This window comes from Chinchilla lanigera, unplaced genomic scaffold, assembly GCF_000276665.1.
Source record: "Chinchilla lanigera isolate Chin_1 unplaced genomic scaffold, ChiLan1.0 scaffold00082, whole genome shotgun sequence".
NCBI lineage: Eukaryota > Metazoa > Chordata > Mammalia > Rodentia > Chinchillidae > Chinchilla > Chinchilla lanigera.
In genome coordinates this window covers 5,970,389-5,984,294 of record NW_004955483.1, presented here as the reverse complement: position 1 = coordinate 5,984,294, position 13,906 = coordinate 5,970,389, and the positions used below count along the sequence as shown (strand labels likewise).

At 35.8% G+C, this 13,906-nt stretch overlaps 1 protein-coding gene across 3 annotated transcripts in view; it reads left to right on the top strand.

The window, feature by feature from the left end:
* The window catches only part of Cdkal1 (CDK5 regulatory subunit associated protein 1-like 1), a 594,324-nt gene that overhangs the window by 8,777 nt on the left and 571,641 nt on the right, over window positions 1–13,906 (top strand). For 2 of the 3 annotated variants that reach the window (XM_005403380.1, XM_013503828.1), the window contains exons 2-3: window positions 1,388–1,562; window positions 3,658–3,770. In XM_005403380.1, the coding sequence (XP_005403437.1) occupies window positions 1,393–1,562; window positions 3,658–3,770 (283 nt within the window). In that variant the 5' untranslated portion in view covers window positions 1,388–1,392. Of the gene's footprint in view, window positions 1–926; window positions 1,034–1,387; window positions 1,563–3,657; window positions 3,771–13,906 lie in introns of those variants that run through there. The other variant, XM_005403381.2, reaches the window with a different exon arrangement.

Genomic DNA, 13,906 nt, shown 5'->3' with positions numbered 1-13,906 from the left:
CGTCTTGTTTTGTAGCTGATGTCCAGAGCTTCGCAGCCCTCCCCCAATGTCTAGTGTTCTTTGTGGGAGAGATAAGGAAAAGTATAGCTAACTTCCTGTAAGCTGTGTCTCCATTTTCTTTTTTAACTGTAACAATTTTGGCTAGATATAGTGGTGTACACTGTTAATCTCAGCACTTAGAAGGCTGAAGCCAGAGGATTGCTGTGAATTCAAGGCCATCCTGGGCTACATACTACATTGAACTATATAGTGAGACCTTGTCGCAAAAAAAAATTATAAAAATTTTAAACATTCAGAATAGTATCATAGGTTAATGAACATTAGTTACCTATTTCCTAGATTTAAGAGTTGTAGGGCTGGGGATTTAGCTCAGCGGCAAAGTGCCTGCCTGGCAAGCGCAAGGTCATGAGTTCGGTTCCTGGTACCGGAGAAAAACAAACAAACAAAAAAGAGTTGTAAATGTTTTTCCTATGTCTTAATCTTTGTTTTCTGAGAAATTTTAAATTATAGACATAATGACACTAAAGCTGTAAATTTCAATATGCATCTCTTAAAATTTTTTCTTGAACATAAGGACAGTATTTTATTTGTAATGATTTATAAGGTCCTCATGTTATCTAATATCCAGTTCATACCCTGATTTTACCCTAGTTGTTCCCCAATTTTATTATAGGTGCTTGGAGAAAGTAAGATCTAATCAAGAGCATGAATTGCGTTAGTTGTTAGGGCTTTAAAAATTTTGTTAATTATTTATCAAGGGAAACTATTCTTTAACCCACATAGTCATCTTTCATAGTTCAAGAACACAGGTCAGTGACAAACTTCTGTGGAACTCAGACCAAATAAATTTTTTACATTCCAAAGTCACTGTGCCTTGAAAGATACCACCAGCCTTCATCTCAAAATCTCTGATGGAATCATAATTTCTGTAGAAATCTACATTTGCCGTCTTTCTTAATTTAGCCACAGCAAGCATATAGAGAGCTACCACTCCCAAGGAAATGAGGAATGGTCCAGTAGTATGAAATCACAGGTGCTTTTGAGGTTTGGTCAAAGCACTGATAGTTGAGTGTCTTCAGCACCACTGTCCTTCCTAGCTGATAGAGATTGGTTAGGCGCTTTAAGTTTCCTTTAATCTCGAAAAAGTCAGTTTACTTTTTTCTCCATGGTATTGATTTGTTGAAGAAATAGTTGAGTGTTGGAACGTCCTCCTGTCAATGGGACTTGTCTAGATGTTTCTTTATGTTTATCTCCTCCATTTTGTGTAAGACAGATGTTAGATCTTAAAGCCTTGATTAGGTTCAAGTTTGAGAATTTTTTTCATAGGTGATGTTGTGTTAAGCAGATTGTCTGAAGCTTGTGTTATTTCTAATTTGTTTAATGATAGAGAAGATGCCTTCTGCAGCCTGCGATATGCTACTGGATGACATAGAAGATATTGTATCACAGGAAGATTCAAAGCCACAGGATAGGCATTTTTCAAGAAAGCATGTTGTTCCAAAGGTGCGAAGAAGAAATACCCAGACATATTTGCAAGAGGAAAACAGTCCACCAAGTGATAGGTAAGCTTTTTTTCCTTGAAATTATTCAGTTTTCATTCCAAGAGAGAGATTGGCACTATTTAGTCTGATACACACAATATCTCTTTTAGAATCTTTGAGCTTTTGATTGGGAGCATAGATTTTGTTTATTTGAATGATTTTAAGTTTGGCAAGGAAATAATTGGTTAAAATAGATGTCCAGTTGGATGTTGTTTGAAAATAGGACCTAGGACCCATAGGAATCTTTACTATATCCAATTCTGTATTACTTCCAAATTATAATTGCAGTTTGTGATTCTTATGAGAGTGGTATTTTGAATATTTGATTTTTTTCTGGTGTTGGTGGTTATGGGTGTTAAACCCACTGAGCTACACCTCCAGCTTTTTAAAACTTTTTTATTTTGACACAGGATCTCACTTGTGATCTTCCTGCATAAGCCTCCCAAGTAGTTGGTGTGCACCACCGTTCCTGGTGTGACATTTGACTAGTCTTAAGAAATTTATGAATACTTAGGGATCAAGTAAAGGCATTGGACATAAAAATTATTGTGCTGTTATCTGGGTGTGATGGCTCACACCTGTACTTTCCAGACTCGGGAGGCTGAGGCAGGAGGATTGCCATGAGTTTGACCTTGTCTCAAAAAAAAAAAAGTCACTGTCCTGTGTACACTATTATGGTAGGACTCTAGTCCATTAAATTATTTTTTGTTGTTTTAAATTTTTTAATTTATTTTAGTGTATGTTTGCAATACATAATGAATACATTTTTCATGAGAGGTTGGGACACGTACATATTACATCTTAATCCTTTTTACCTCCCCTTTTCCTCCCCAGTTCATCCCCAGACCACCCCCATCTGTGTAAAGTCTACCTTCCTGTTTCCTATCATGTCTTTTATTTTGCTCTTTAAATTATTTATACTTTAGAGTTCTTATATAAGAGAAACCATATGGTATTTAGCTATGTGTGATTTACTTCATTTAGTGTTATGGTCTCAAGATGCATTCAGTTTCCTATAAATATCTATAATCAGTAAAATATAATATTGCCAGAAAGGATTATATAGTTGTACAGTTTTAAAAACTATAACTTTTTATCTAATAAATTATTGGAAGTTTTAATATGCTTAATTATTTTGTTTGGAACATTAAGCTTTTAAAATCCATGAATTTATATTTTGCTTATATTTTAATGACGACAAGGTTTTTAACTCAGGGTAGAGCACTTGCCTAGCCTCGGGGAGCCCCTGGGCTCAACCCTTTGTACCACAAGAAACTCCACCAGAAACAAATATTTTATTGATTGGAGTTTATTAAGCTTGTCTTAAATATGCCCTTCAGGTAGTTTCTCTTAACCTACAAATTATTAGGGCAATCTAATTTGAGAATCTTTCTTCTTAAAGATATTACATTTTTTTTGAACTCTATTTTTATAGATGGAGTACTTTTAGTAATGATGGAGGGTCACAGTTGTTAATTTTGGAGTTGCTTACATCTGTATGTTCTAAACTAGATAAAGATTGCAACTACTATATAGGGTTCTATAAACAGAAAGATACATTTCATTTTTCTCTATTTGCTGTTACTACTAGAACTGTTTTCTGTGTGGCTGGTATTTTAATGCATCTTTCTTTCTTTCTTTCTTTCTTTCTTTCTTTCTTTCTTTCTTTCTTTTTTTTTTTTTTTTTGAGGTCCTGGGGCCTCACCCATGCTAGGCAAGTGCTCTACCACTGAGCTACACCCCCATCCCTTTCTATTTTGAAAAGTTCTCCTGCCTCATCCTGCTGAGAAGATGAGATTACAGGTGTGCACCACCATGCCTGCTTGCATGAATCTTTCTAGAAGTTAAATTAGTAGTAGTATGCTTAGTAATAGGACTTAAAAATACAATTCAGAAAAAAGGAGATTTTTTCAACATAGAGATTCTTAAAATTATATTATTTTGTCTTGCTGTTAGGCTTCTGATGTAATAACAGGTTTTAAATGAAATTGGTGCATTTCATGAACAGTTGTGAATTGATTATAGTTTGTTTTTTGTGCAATGTGCCTTGCAATCATTTACCGGCCTTTATTTTAAAAATCATTTAATGAGACTTTTTGTATTGATTACCCTACAGCACTATTCCAGGCATACAGAAAATTTGGATACGCACGTGGGGTTGTTCACATAATAATTCAGATGGAGAATATATGGCTGGACAGCTAGCTGCTTATGGCTATAAAATTACAGGTAATGAGATCTTGCATGTGCTTTATTGATTTTTTTTGTTTTAGAATTATAGGTTTTAGAAATAGATATTTTAGCTTTGACAATTCAAGGGTATTTTAGCATGACTTGCTGATTTTAAAGCAAAGCAATGATAGATACTGTATAGTACATAGGTAACTATGGGAATCATGTTTTAAAATAACTTTAAAAAACCTTTTACTTTGAAATAAGTTTAGACTTCAAGAAAAGTGGTGGGGCCGGGGTTGTAGCTCAGTGGCACAGCGCCTGCCTGGCAAGTACAAGGTTGTGAGTTTGATTCTTGGTACTAAAAAAAAGACAAGAAACATGGTAAAGCTGCAGAGTTTGCACACACCCCTCACCTGTCTGCTCCTAATATTGATGTCTTACATAGGCATAATTAATAAGCCACAGAATTAAAATCAGTGCAGTGCTGCTGTCTAAACTCTACATCTTATTTGATTTGTACTAGTTTTTTCTTTAACTTCGTATTTCTGATCCAGGATCTCATCCAGAGTCTCACCTTACATTTGGTTGTCATGTGACCTTAGTCTTTTTGAATCTGTGACACTTTCTAAATTTTTATTGTTTGTTACCTCAGTCCTTTGTAGAATGTCCCTCAACTTGGGTTTGCCTGACATCTTCTCATGATTAAATGAGGTTAAGCATTTCTGGCGAGGAGGGCACAGCGGTGTTCTTGGTGGGACTCCCTACTGGGGTCATGATGGCAGTGTCTTATTACTAACCCAGTACTAGCCTGTGTCTCCAGGTTTCTCTCCAATAATGTTACTATTTTTCTCATAGTGAATAAATCTCCTGTTTCTCTTCAACCTTTTGCCTAGTTACTAATTTTAGTAGCTACAGTGGTTCTTCTCTGCAGTAGTTCTTAGTGTAGTGTTTGCTTGAAGGTGATTTTCTGTTTTTGTCTGCATTTACTGACTGGAGTTCTGTGAGGAAGAGTTGTCCTTTCTTTCCAAACACTTCAGCTATTTATATCAGTACAGACTCGTAGATGTTTATTTTGTGGGTATAGTGTAATACTGTCACTTGATTTTGCCTGTATTGTCCCTGTTTGTGCCATTAGGTCCTCTTGTAGGCTGGCTTCTCTGTCTTTTTGCCACGCCCCTATCCCTTTTCTGCGTATTTCCTTATTTTCTAGTGCATGGAATGTTCTGCCCCTCCGCCTTGGTGTGGTAATGGAGATGGAACCCAGGGCCGTTGCACTGAGTTACATCCATAGCCTTCTTATTATTCTATATTGATATAGGGAGTGATGACGAACCCTTTAGAGACAGTGCCAGATTGCAACCCACTACCCACTTATTTACTGCAGAGTGCTAACACAGCAAAGAAACCTGAGTCCTGAGGTTTTACTTTAGAAAAAACAGCTCTCCATTAACATCTTTTGGCTTAAAAGAAAAACACAATAACACGCTTGCCGTAGGTTTGCCACCATTGACACAGCATCTTGCTATGTCACTAAGTTGCCCAGGTTGAGTCCGAATTTGCCGTTCTGCCTCAGCCTCCCAGAGGGTTACAGATGTGTCCCATCACTCCTGGCTTCTATTCTCGTCTTAGTCTATTTCTGTCCCACACACTTGGAAGCAGTCACTTTTCCAGAGTTTGGTTCCCTCCCCTCAGTGAACAGCATTTAGAAACAGAGATCTGAGCAGAGCTGTGCTTGTTCATTGCCATCACCAGGTGTCGGTGCTTCTAGGTTCTGAGTAGCCAGAGGTGGGAAACGCGTGTGCATACTGACTATGCACATGTCTGTCCTATTTCTTTATCTGCCTGTGTATGTATTAAATGGGAACCATAATTTCAACGCTTTGTGATAGGCCCTGACCCAGAGCTGTATCGGTTATCTTGCATAGTCTTTTAGTAGGAGGAAGTATTGGCATCCTTACTTTACAGCTGAGAAAGGAGATATATCTCACGTTGAATCACGCAGGCAGTGGAGAGCACTGCTCTTGCTCGCATTCCTGTGCCGCACAGTTGCCTTTGCGCATGTCCTTGTCGAGTCCTGTTGCGAAGACGGCTGTAAGGGTTGTGGAGGACCGAAAACTTCCTCGTAGCACTGCTTCCTTCACTAACAAAGATCGTTGCACTGACTTTGCATTTTTGATAACTTACTCTTTAGATGACAGAATCAGCACTAACACTTTGGTCCTTTAAATGGAAAACTTTCAAAATATGCTTTCCGAATTACTGCTCCATATTCGTAAATAATTTAGCCTGAGCTTGCCTTAACACATTCTGATGGTATATATAATTAAAACAATTTTCTAAAACATTAAAAAAACCCATCTTGTCTTTCTTAGATATTAAATATCTAAATATCTAAAATCTGATATTAAATGTCTAAAACATATTAATTTAAATTAGTAGTTGGTGTTTCATTACAGTTCTATATGAAATAACAGTCCTGATAAGTTATTTTATACAATAATTATAATATATTCAAATAAATATATCTATTGTAATATAAAATATATTATAATCTATATTATTAATTATATTATAAATGTTAATAAATACTAATATATAAGCTTTGATTAAGCTTTGATATGCACTTTTAATTTTGATTTCTCCCTTTCTAAGAAGGGAGAATTAAAGAAGCAATTATTGAATTATACAATAGATTTTTCTTACTAATACTGTATATTAGTTTTATGTGCTTGTATTACTTATGTATAGTTGTATTAACTTTGCATTCTGTTGATTGTCCTCACGTTAGGCATTTATAATCAGTTTTTAATTCTAGCCTGGCTTGAATGCAGTAGACTGTGGGGACTCCTCTTTCATTAGTTTATACCCCTGGGCACAGGAAATACATGTAAGACACTAAAGGAAATATCTATAGAGGTGGTTTTTCTTTGGTGGTGGTGATGCTAGAGATTGAACTCAGGGCCATGTCCATGCTAAGGATGTGCTCGATCACTGAACTACCTCCTACATTATAGCTCTTATATTTAAATTAGATATGATATGAATGATTTCTGGATCGCCTATGTCAGTGACCGTGAACCTATGGCATGTGTGCCCCAGTGGGCTGTTTGTATCACTTAAAACTTTACAGGTTTGCCATCACTGGCCTGTGTCTTCCATTATTATGGAATAGTAGGAGTTTATTATTCATGAATTGTAATGTTTTTGTTAATCAAAAGTAGACCTAAGAATTTTAAATGTTTGACTGATATTTATAAAATAAGTATCAGATATACCTTATATATATTCAAAGATAATTGAAAACAGTATTCAGAGAAAATGAAATCAAAGTGAACTCTCCATTATCAGTCATAGATATTTTTGCTATTTGAAGAGGAAAGATTGTGTGGGTAGATACTCGAAATTGCTACTTCTAACTGAATCTAGGATATAATTATTCCATAGTAAAACTTTATAAAGGCTTAGTCAGATTAGTTAGCTGTTGTTTATTGCTTCTTTTCAGCTCTTTTTGATTTTGAGGAAAAAGGTGGTTCATAGCTTGTAAGCAAGCTGTTAGCTTGCTTTCTTCTCATTTCAAATAATGAAACCTATGGAGTAGAAATGATATTATTCCCTAAAACTCAGAACAATTAATTGGTATCATAGATACTGGAAGCATAATATAATTAAATTGGTATCATGGGAAGCAATTGAATTTTTCCTATGGATACTGTTACTTTTTAAAGAAATATAATCTGAATGCATATATTCTGTGAATATGTTCTTTTTCAAGTGAGCAACTTCTGTAGGTTAAACTTTTTTTATAGTAATGCTGTGGCTGTTTTTGAATGACTTCTTTTGGAGATACTGGTAAATTATTTTCCTTGTCCTCACTACTGGCAAATCTTCATAACTAGAGAATACATTTAATGTTAAAAATAGTCATGGGTCTTTTGAGGGTGAATCTGGTAAGTGAGGTATGTGATACATTGTTAAACAGTGCGAGTTTAGTTAAAGAAGGATTTTTGTATATCTTAATTGATTCTGAAAACAGTTCTATAGGGATTCTAAAAGAATGGTAGTGATTTTTATACTTTTTGAGTATCTTGAGAACCTTACAACTCTTCCACAATTCCATTAAATGGCTCATAACCACTCTCTGCTCTAGTAATGTGGATTATATACATGAAATATCTGTGGATAAGTTTATCCAAGATGCAAATGTTTATCTTGGGTGGCTTTAGTTTCAGAAAAATCATTTAGAAATGAGGGGGTTATTAAAGTTCTTGATAGTTTATTGTGTACTTATATGCAATTTATTCATTAGAGAAATGTTTCCTGAACATATTATGTATCACAGGGTAGAGGGGTAGGTGGTGTGAAAATATGAAAACTAGCCATGGGTTCCAGCACACAAGAAAGCTGTTCTTTTTAAACAAAAGAACAGCTTTTTTTTTTTGAGACAAGGTCTTGGTATGCAGTTCAGGCTGCCTTTGAAATTGTGATCCTCCTGCCTCAGCCTCCTGAGTGCTGGGATTACAGGTGTGCACCACCATACCCAGCTAGACAACTTTCATATTTTATATTAAATTTTAAAAGTTATTTTAGTAAATGCTCAGGCTTCTAATGCATTTCATTTTTTATAATATGGGCAGTAGTTGGGCCTGTTGTATTAAAAGAAGTTTAATATATTTTAGAAATGCTTTGAGATGTTAGAATATAGCATCTTGTGTTTGAAAAAAATTAATATCTTTGCAGGAACAAATACTGGTTTATTTGGTGCTGGGATATTGTTATAACTAGATGACTAAAGTGTATACCATATTTCTTGGTTATGGCCTTTTAACTTGAAATATCTTTAAAATTTTTATTTGGGGTCACTGGGATATATTTAATTAAATTATGGATGTATTAGCATAAGGAATACATCCAAGAACCACACTAATGATCAGCTGAATTTGACGGTCATGAAAAGTACACTTTGGACTTGGGTTTAAGGAGATCATGCTTGTTGCACATAAAATACGAAGTTTCTTAAAATGTGTAAAGTTTCATAAAAACAGCAAATTTTGCCTGCCATATCTCAGCTTTAAGAACTGGTGACTGTGACATTTCACTTTAATATCTTGAGTTTTCCTATATAATAAAATACATTAAGATAGAAAGTAAATTCTGTGAGAAGCAGATTTCAACTTCTCTGAAATACAACTACGTGGAAAATGTGTGGTATGGCATGTGCTTCTATTAGGCAGGCTAGTTCTAAGTGAAATCAAGATTTTTGTACACATTTTTAGGAAGGGCAGCTGAATTGCTTAAAAGTCTAAATTGTGTTAGGTATTTTGTGTATGTTATTGCAAGGTTCCCATGAAAAACTGGTATGAAGTTACTTCCTATTTTATTTTATTGGTACGGAGAATCGAACTCATGACCTCAGGCTTGCCAGGCAGGCGCTGTGCTGCTGAGCTATATCCCCATCCCCAGTTACTTGCTATTTTAGAATGAGGAGATCAAGACTGGGGAGGGAAGACATGGCTAATAATGCTCTAGAGCTGAGGCCGAGACAGCTTTGTTAGCACAGCCTCACTTCTACATTATGCTATTTCGTGCCTGAAAGTTGATGTCTTAAGGGTGGTTCAGTTTGGAAATTTAATAGTAATAACATTTTTGATTTTTTTTTCTTTTGAGACCAGGTCTTGCGTATAGTTGAGGCTGGCCTTGACCTTGGCAGCAATCCTCCTGCCTCTGTCTTTTGAGTGCTGGGATTACAGGCATGCACCACCATTTCTGACAGTAGCTTTTACTGGAGTCATTTTTGCTGCCCAAAATTTTGAAATTTTTTCAAGCCTTTTTATATGCAACCATTATATATAATCCACATTATTAGAGCAGGAGTGGTTATGAGCTATTTAATGGAATTGTGGAAGGAGGGAAAGTCTACTGTAGACTACAATGCAGGAATGTGCTCAGTTTATTCGTTTCAGTGCTGGTGTAGGTGTTGGAAGTAAGTGGTTTCTTTAGTTATAGACAGCAGTGTTCTCTCTATTCCATTTCCACCTCCTTTGTCATAAATACAAGGTCATCACCCGCTAGAAACATAAATAGAAAGTCTTCTTGATTTCTGACTTAGAATTATACTGTATTAATACTGAATATTTACAATGAAGTATTTAGTTATGTGTTGAACAGTACATTTTAAGAACGTATAACCTGCCAAGGGGTCCCTTGCAGAAATTCTTTCTGTAGCCAAAGGTGATGCCCTGTAAGCTTTTTAAATCCATCTTTAATTACAGTGAAAGTAAATTATACTCTGATCATGTGCAGAGTGTCTGCAGTGCAAGGGGTGGGGTGGCCGTCAGCTTCTAGATGCAGTTGAATCTCACTATTTTTATGAGGCTCAGCAGTTGAACATGAAAGAGTTAGGTCTTAGTTATTTTCTCATTGCTGGGACACAAAACCTGACACCTGCAAGTTAAAGGATTAAAGCTTATTTTAGCTTGTAGTTTGTAGAGGTTTCAGTCTACAGTTAATTGGCTCCAAGGGAGGGTGGCAGGGCAGAGGGGCATGGCAGAGGAGAAGCAGCCCATGGAAAGGCAGGCAGAAAGCAGCGGACTTTCTTCTCCCTTTCCCTTTATATTCCATCCAAGCTACAAGCCTGTTGGGTGATGCCACCCACACCCAGGGTGGGGCTTCACATTATCCATGCCCAGAACATAATAAGCCAGTCAGTAAACTAATCTAGTATCACATCCTTTAATCCAGTATCGTAGTCCAGCTACCTCCCCAAAGCCCCACCTATGAGTGCATGAGGCTTTGGGGGGACATGTACATATAACCCATAACAAGTTATAGTATATAAAGAGAAAGCCTTTCATATATTAAAATAGGAACTTTATCTGGATCTATAAAATGTCCTCATGTAGGTATTTCAAGCTAATTAAGCTTTTGCCTTATAGATATATGTGTATATATATGTATGCATATATACGTACATCTGTATGTCTACATATATGTATGTGTGTATATATACACACACAGTATATTCTAGTATGCTTGAAAACCGTAGACTGAAGATCTTATTTAAAAGCACTTTCTTGTAACTGTTTGTGCTTGTATTAGGTTATTTGCATGAACTGAGATTATTATTCATAAACCATATTTTCTAGTCATTTTTGCCACTGTTGTTCCAAGTAAAATGTTGAGAATTTTATTCAAAACTGCCTTATGTGAGGATCTAACAGCACAGGGGTGACAGAAGTGGATTTATCTAGATGACTCCCAGTGAAAAAGTAGCAGTTGTGGCAGGGATTACAGTGCTTATTGGATCATTGAGCTGTGTTCTTGCTCTCCATTCTCTCCAACAGTCAGGGTTCGAGGAGAGAGGTAGAAGCCTTAAAGAGGTTTGGTAGCTTCCCTACCTCCCACTTTCCTAGACAACAAAAGTGAAACACATTATTAGGATTTGGGGAGGAAAAAAGACTTTGGAGATACCTAAAAGGTGAAGTGAGACTTGTAGCTTGTGGCATTGCAGTATGCTTCATAAACAACTGGGATTGAAACAGTAAAGGCATGAATTACACAGCCTTGTTTTAACCAGACCTTGTCTTAGAGGTAGATAGAATTTGGGATTCCTGTACTTGGAGCTTTGGAGTGGCTAGCCTGAGACAGGCGACATTCCTTTGTGATCTCAGAAGGAATTGAATTCGGTGGATTTCACATACATTTTTCTCTTGCTGAGGAAAGATTGAAAATGGTGATAAAGTGAAAGATGGGTTGAAGTTGTAGAAGATGAGCAGCAATTTATGGGAGGTAAAATACATTTTTGGGGGGATACCAGGAATCGAACTCATGACCTTGCTCTTGCCAGGCAGGCAATGTGCCGCTGAGCTATATCCCCGACCCTAAAATACATTTTTAAAAGTGGAAATTGTGACCAATGTTTTTTCTGCAGAGAACAGGTTTGATGTCCTAAGTAAAATGAAAGGTTACAGTGGAAGTCCGAGTAAGGAAAATAGAGCATGAGGTATATGCATATATGTGTGTGTGTGTGTGTGTGTGTTAGGTGATGAATAACTTCATCATTTGGAAGGTTATGGACTAATGTAATAGGACAAATCTTTATATAGCAAGGTCTTAAAATGCTGCAATTTGAAAGGTCATTAATACATATAATTAATTGCCATATGTTACAGTAATTTTCTGGAAGACTTGGAGTTGTCTTTGTGGTTTTATGGATAGATACACCTTACAGGAGTATGCTAACATTAGTATGCTATGGAAAGTAGAGCTGATAGGGAGATAGGGCTTTTGCGAAGGGGAAGGGCACCAAGAGATGGAGGGAGTGAGGGAAAGGGATGGGGATAAAAAAAGAATTGAGATGTGTCATGTACATGTATCGCCTCCTCACAAGGAGTGTGATTGCGGTGTACTGTAAGCATGTACTAATAAAGAATTGAGAAAAATAAAATAAAGGGGCTGGAGGAGGGAGCAAAAGAAGGGCAAGTAAAAAGAATTAAGACATGTTACATACATGTACCAACTCCCCATAATGAATGTGTCGTATTACTGCAAACAGATACTAATAGGGACTGGGGATTTAGCTCAGCGGCACAGCACCTGCCTGGCAAGTGCAAGGTTGTGCGTTTGATTCCTGGTGCCAGAAAAAAACCCAGAAAAAACAGGTACTAATAAAAAATTTCTGAACCAAAAAATAAAAAATCAAAAAGAGAAAGTGGAACTAAATGACATGTTTCTTAGTGCTATGGTAAAGATACTGCGTAGTTTAATTGGCCTATTTTGACCAGTATTTTACCCATAAATTAAAAAAAATGGCTTGAACTACTAAAGTATAATTTATATGAGATTTCCTCATAAAACTTACATGGTTTATGAAAAGATAAGGATGTGTATTTATTTTAAAATGAGTCCAAGGTAACTGAGCAATGAGAGAAAATGGCTTTTTATAACATAAGTAATTCTGCTGTACATTATATCATAAAAAGTGAAGAGGATTCTCTCTTTTCAGTTTCCTATAAATGAAGGTCCAAATGATGAAAAATTTGGTCCAAGTTTCAGGGCTTTAGTGGAATATAACATTTTCAAAAAGTGTTTTCATACATTCAGAAAAGTGTTTAGAACTCCTCATTACTCTGATAATAAAGTAGAATGCATGTGATTTTTGTGATCTCTACATTTTAGTTTTTGCTAAAAAAAGGTTATAGTTTTTCACAGAACACAGAAATATCTAGTTTCAGCTATTTTTCAGCTTGGCCTAGAAATTTCCTTTTTTTATTTTATGAAGCACAAAACTGCATGTGTTCGTACATAAAGACTATCAAGCAGTACTAATTTTGATTTCGTACTGTTTTGTTTGTTCTGTACACACACTCGTGTGAACCTTTTTCTTAAATCCTAAGCAGTATTTCCGTTATGTTTGAGAGTGAAGATATATACTGTACTTAATTAGAATCTTTACCTTTTAAAGGGATGAAGGGAAAGTCTAGTTCACTTGTATGCATTCTCAAGTACTTTGGTTAATTAATTTTTCTTAGTCTGGTAGTATATCCAAAGTGAGTACCTCGTAATAGCTATGGCAACTAAATTATTTTGGTAGTTTTAAAACTTTTCAGGTTTTCCACTATTAAAGTTGTGAGAAAAGTTCATCATTTTTCTTGTCTTTATGAATTTCAAGGTCATTTTTCATCCTGTTCAACTTTTAGCCTGATCTTTTTAGGTCCCTTACACTTCTAGTTTGTGTGTTTTTAGCATTTAAGTAGCAATACTTCAATTTACATGTAATTTTATTAAGTTTTGCGAGTAAACTGCTTTGTAGCATTACCCTGTATTAAGATGCCTAGTTCTTTAAATATTACTGGTGTTCTGATATTAAACAACTTAAAATATTTTATAGTGATAATATTGTAGAATTTATATGAAACAAATCATATACCCATAGATTTGCAGAAATTTGATACCTAATTGTCTAATAAGTGAAATTACCCTTGGATATTTTGTAAAACATTGTTTTGGGCAATTCATTTAGAAATAGCCTTTTTTTTTTCTTTTTAAAGAAAATGAACAGGTGACAAGTTACCATGAAAGATTATTAAAAATGTGATTTAGGGGCTGGGGATTTAGCTCAGCGGCAAAAGCGCCTGCCTGGCAAGCGCAAGGTCGTGAGTTCGGTTCCCGGTACCGGAGAAAAACCCAAAAAA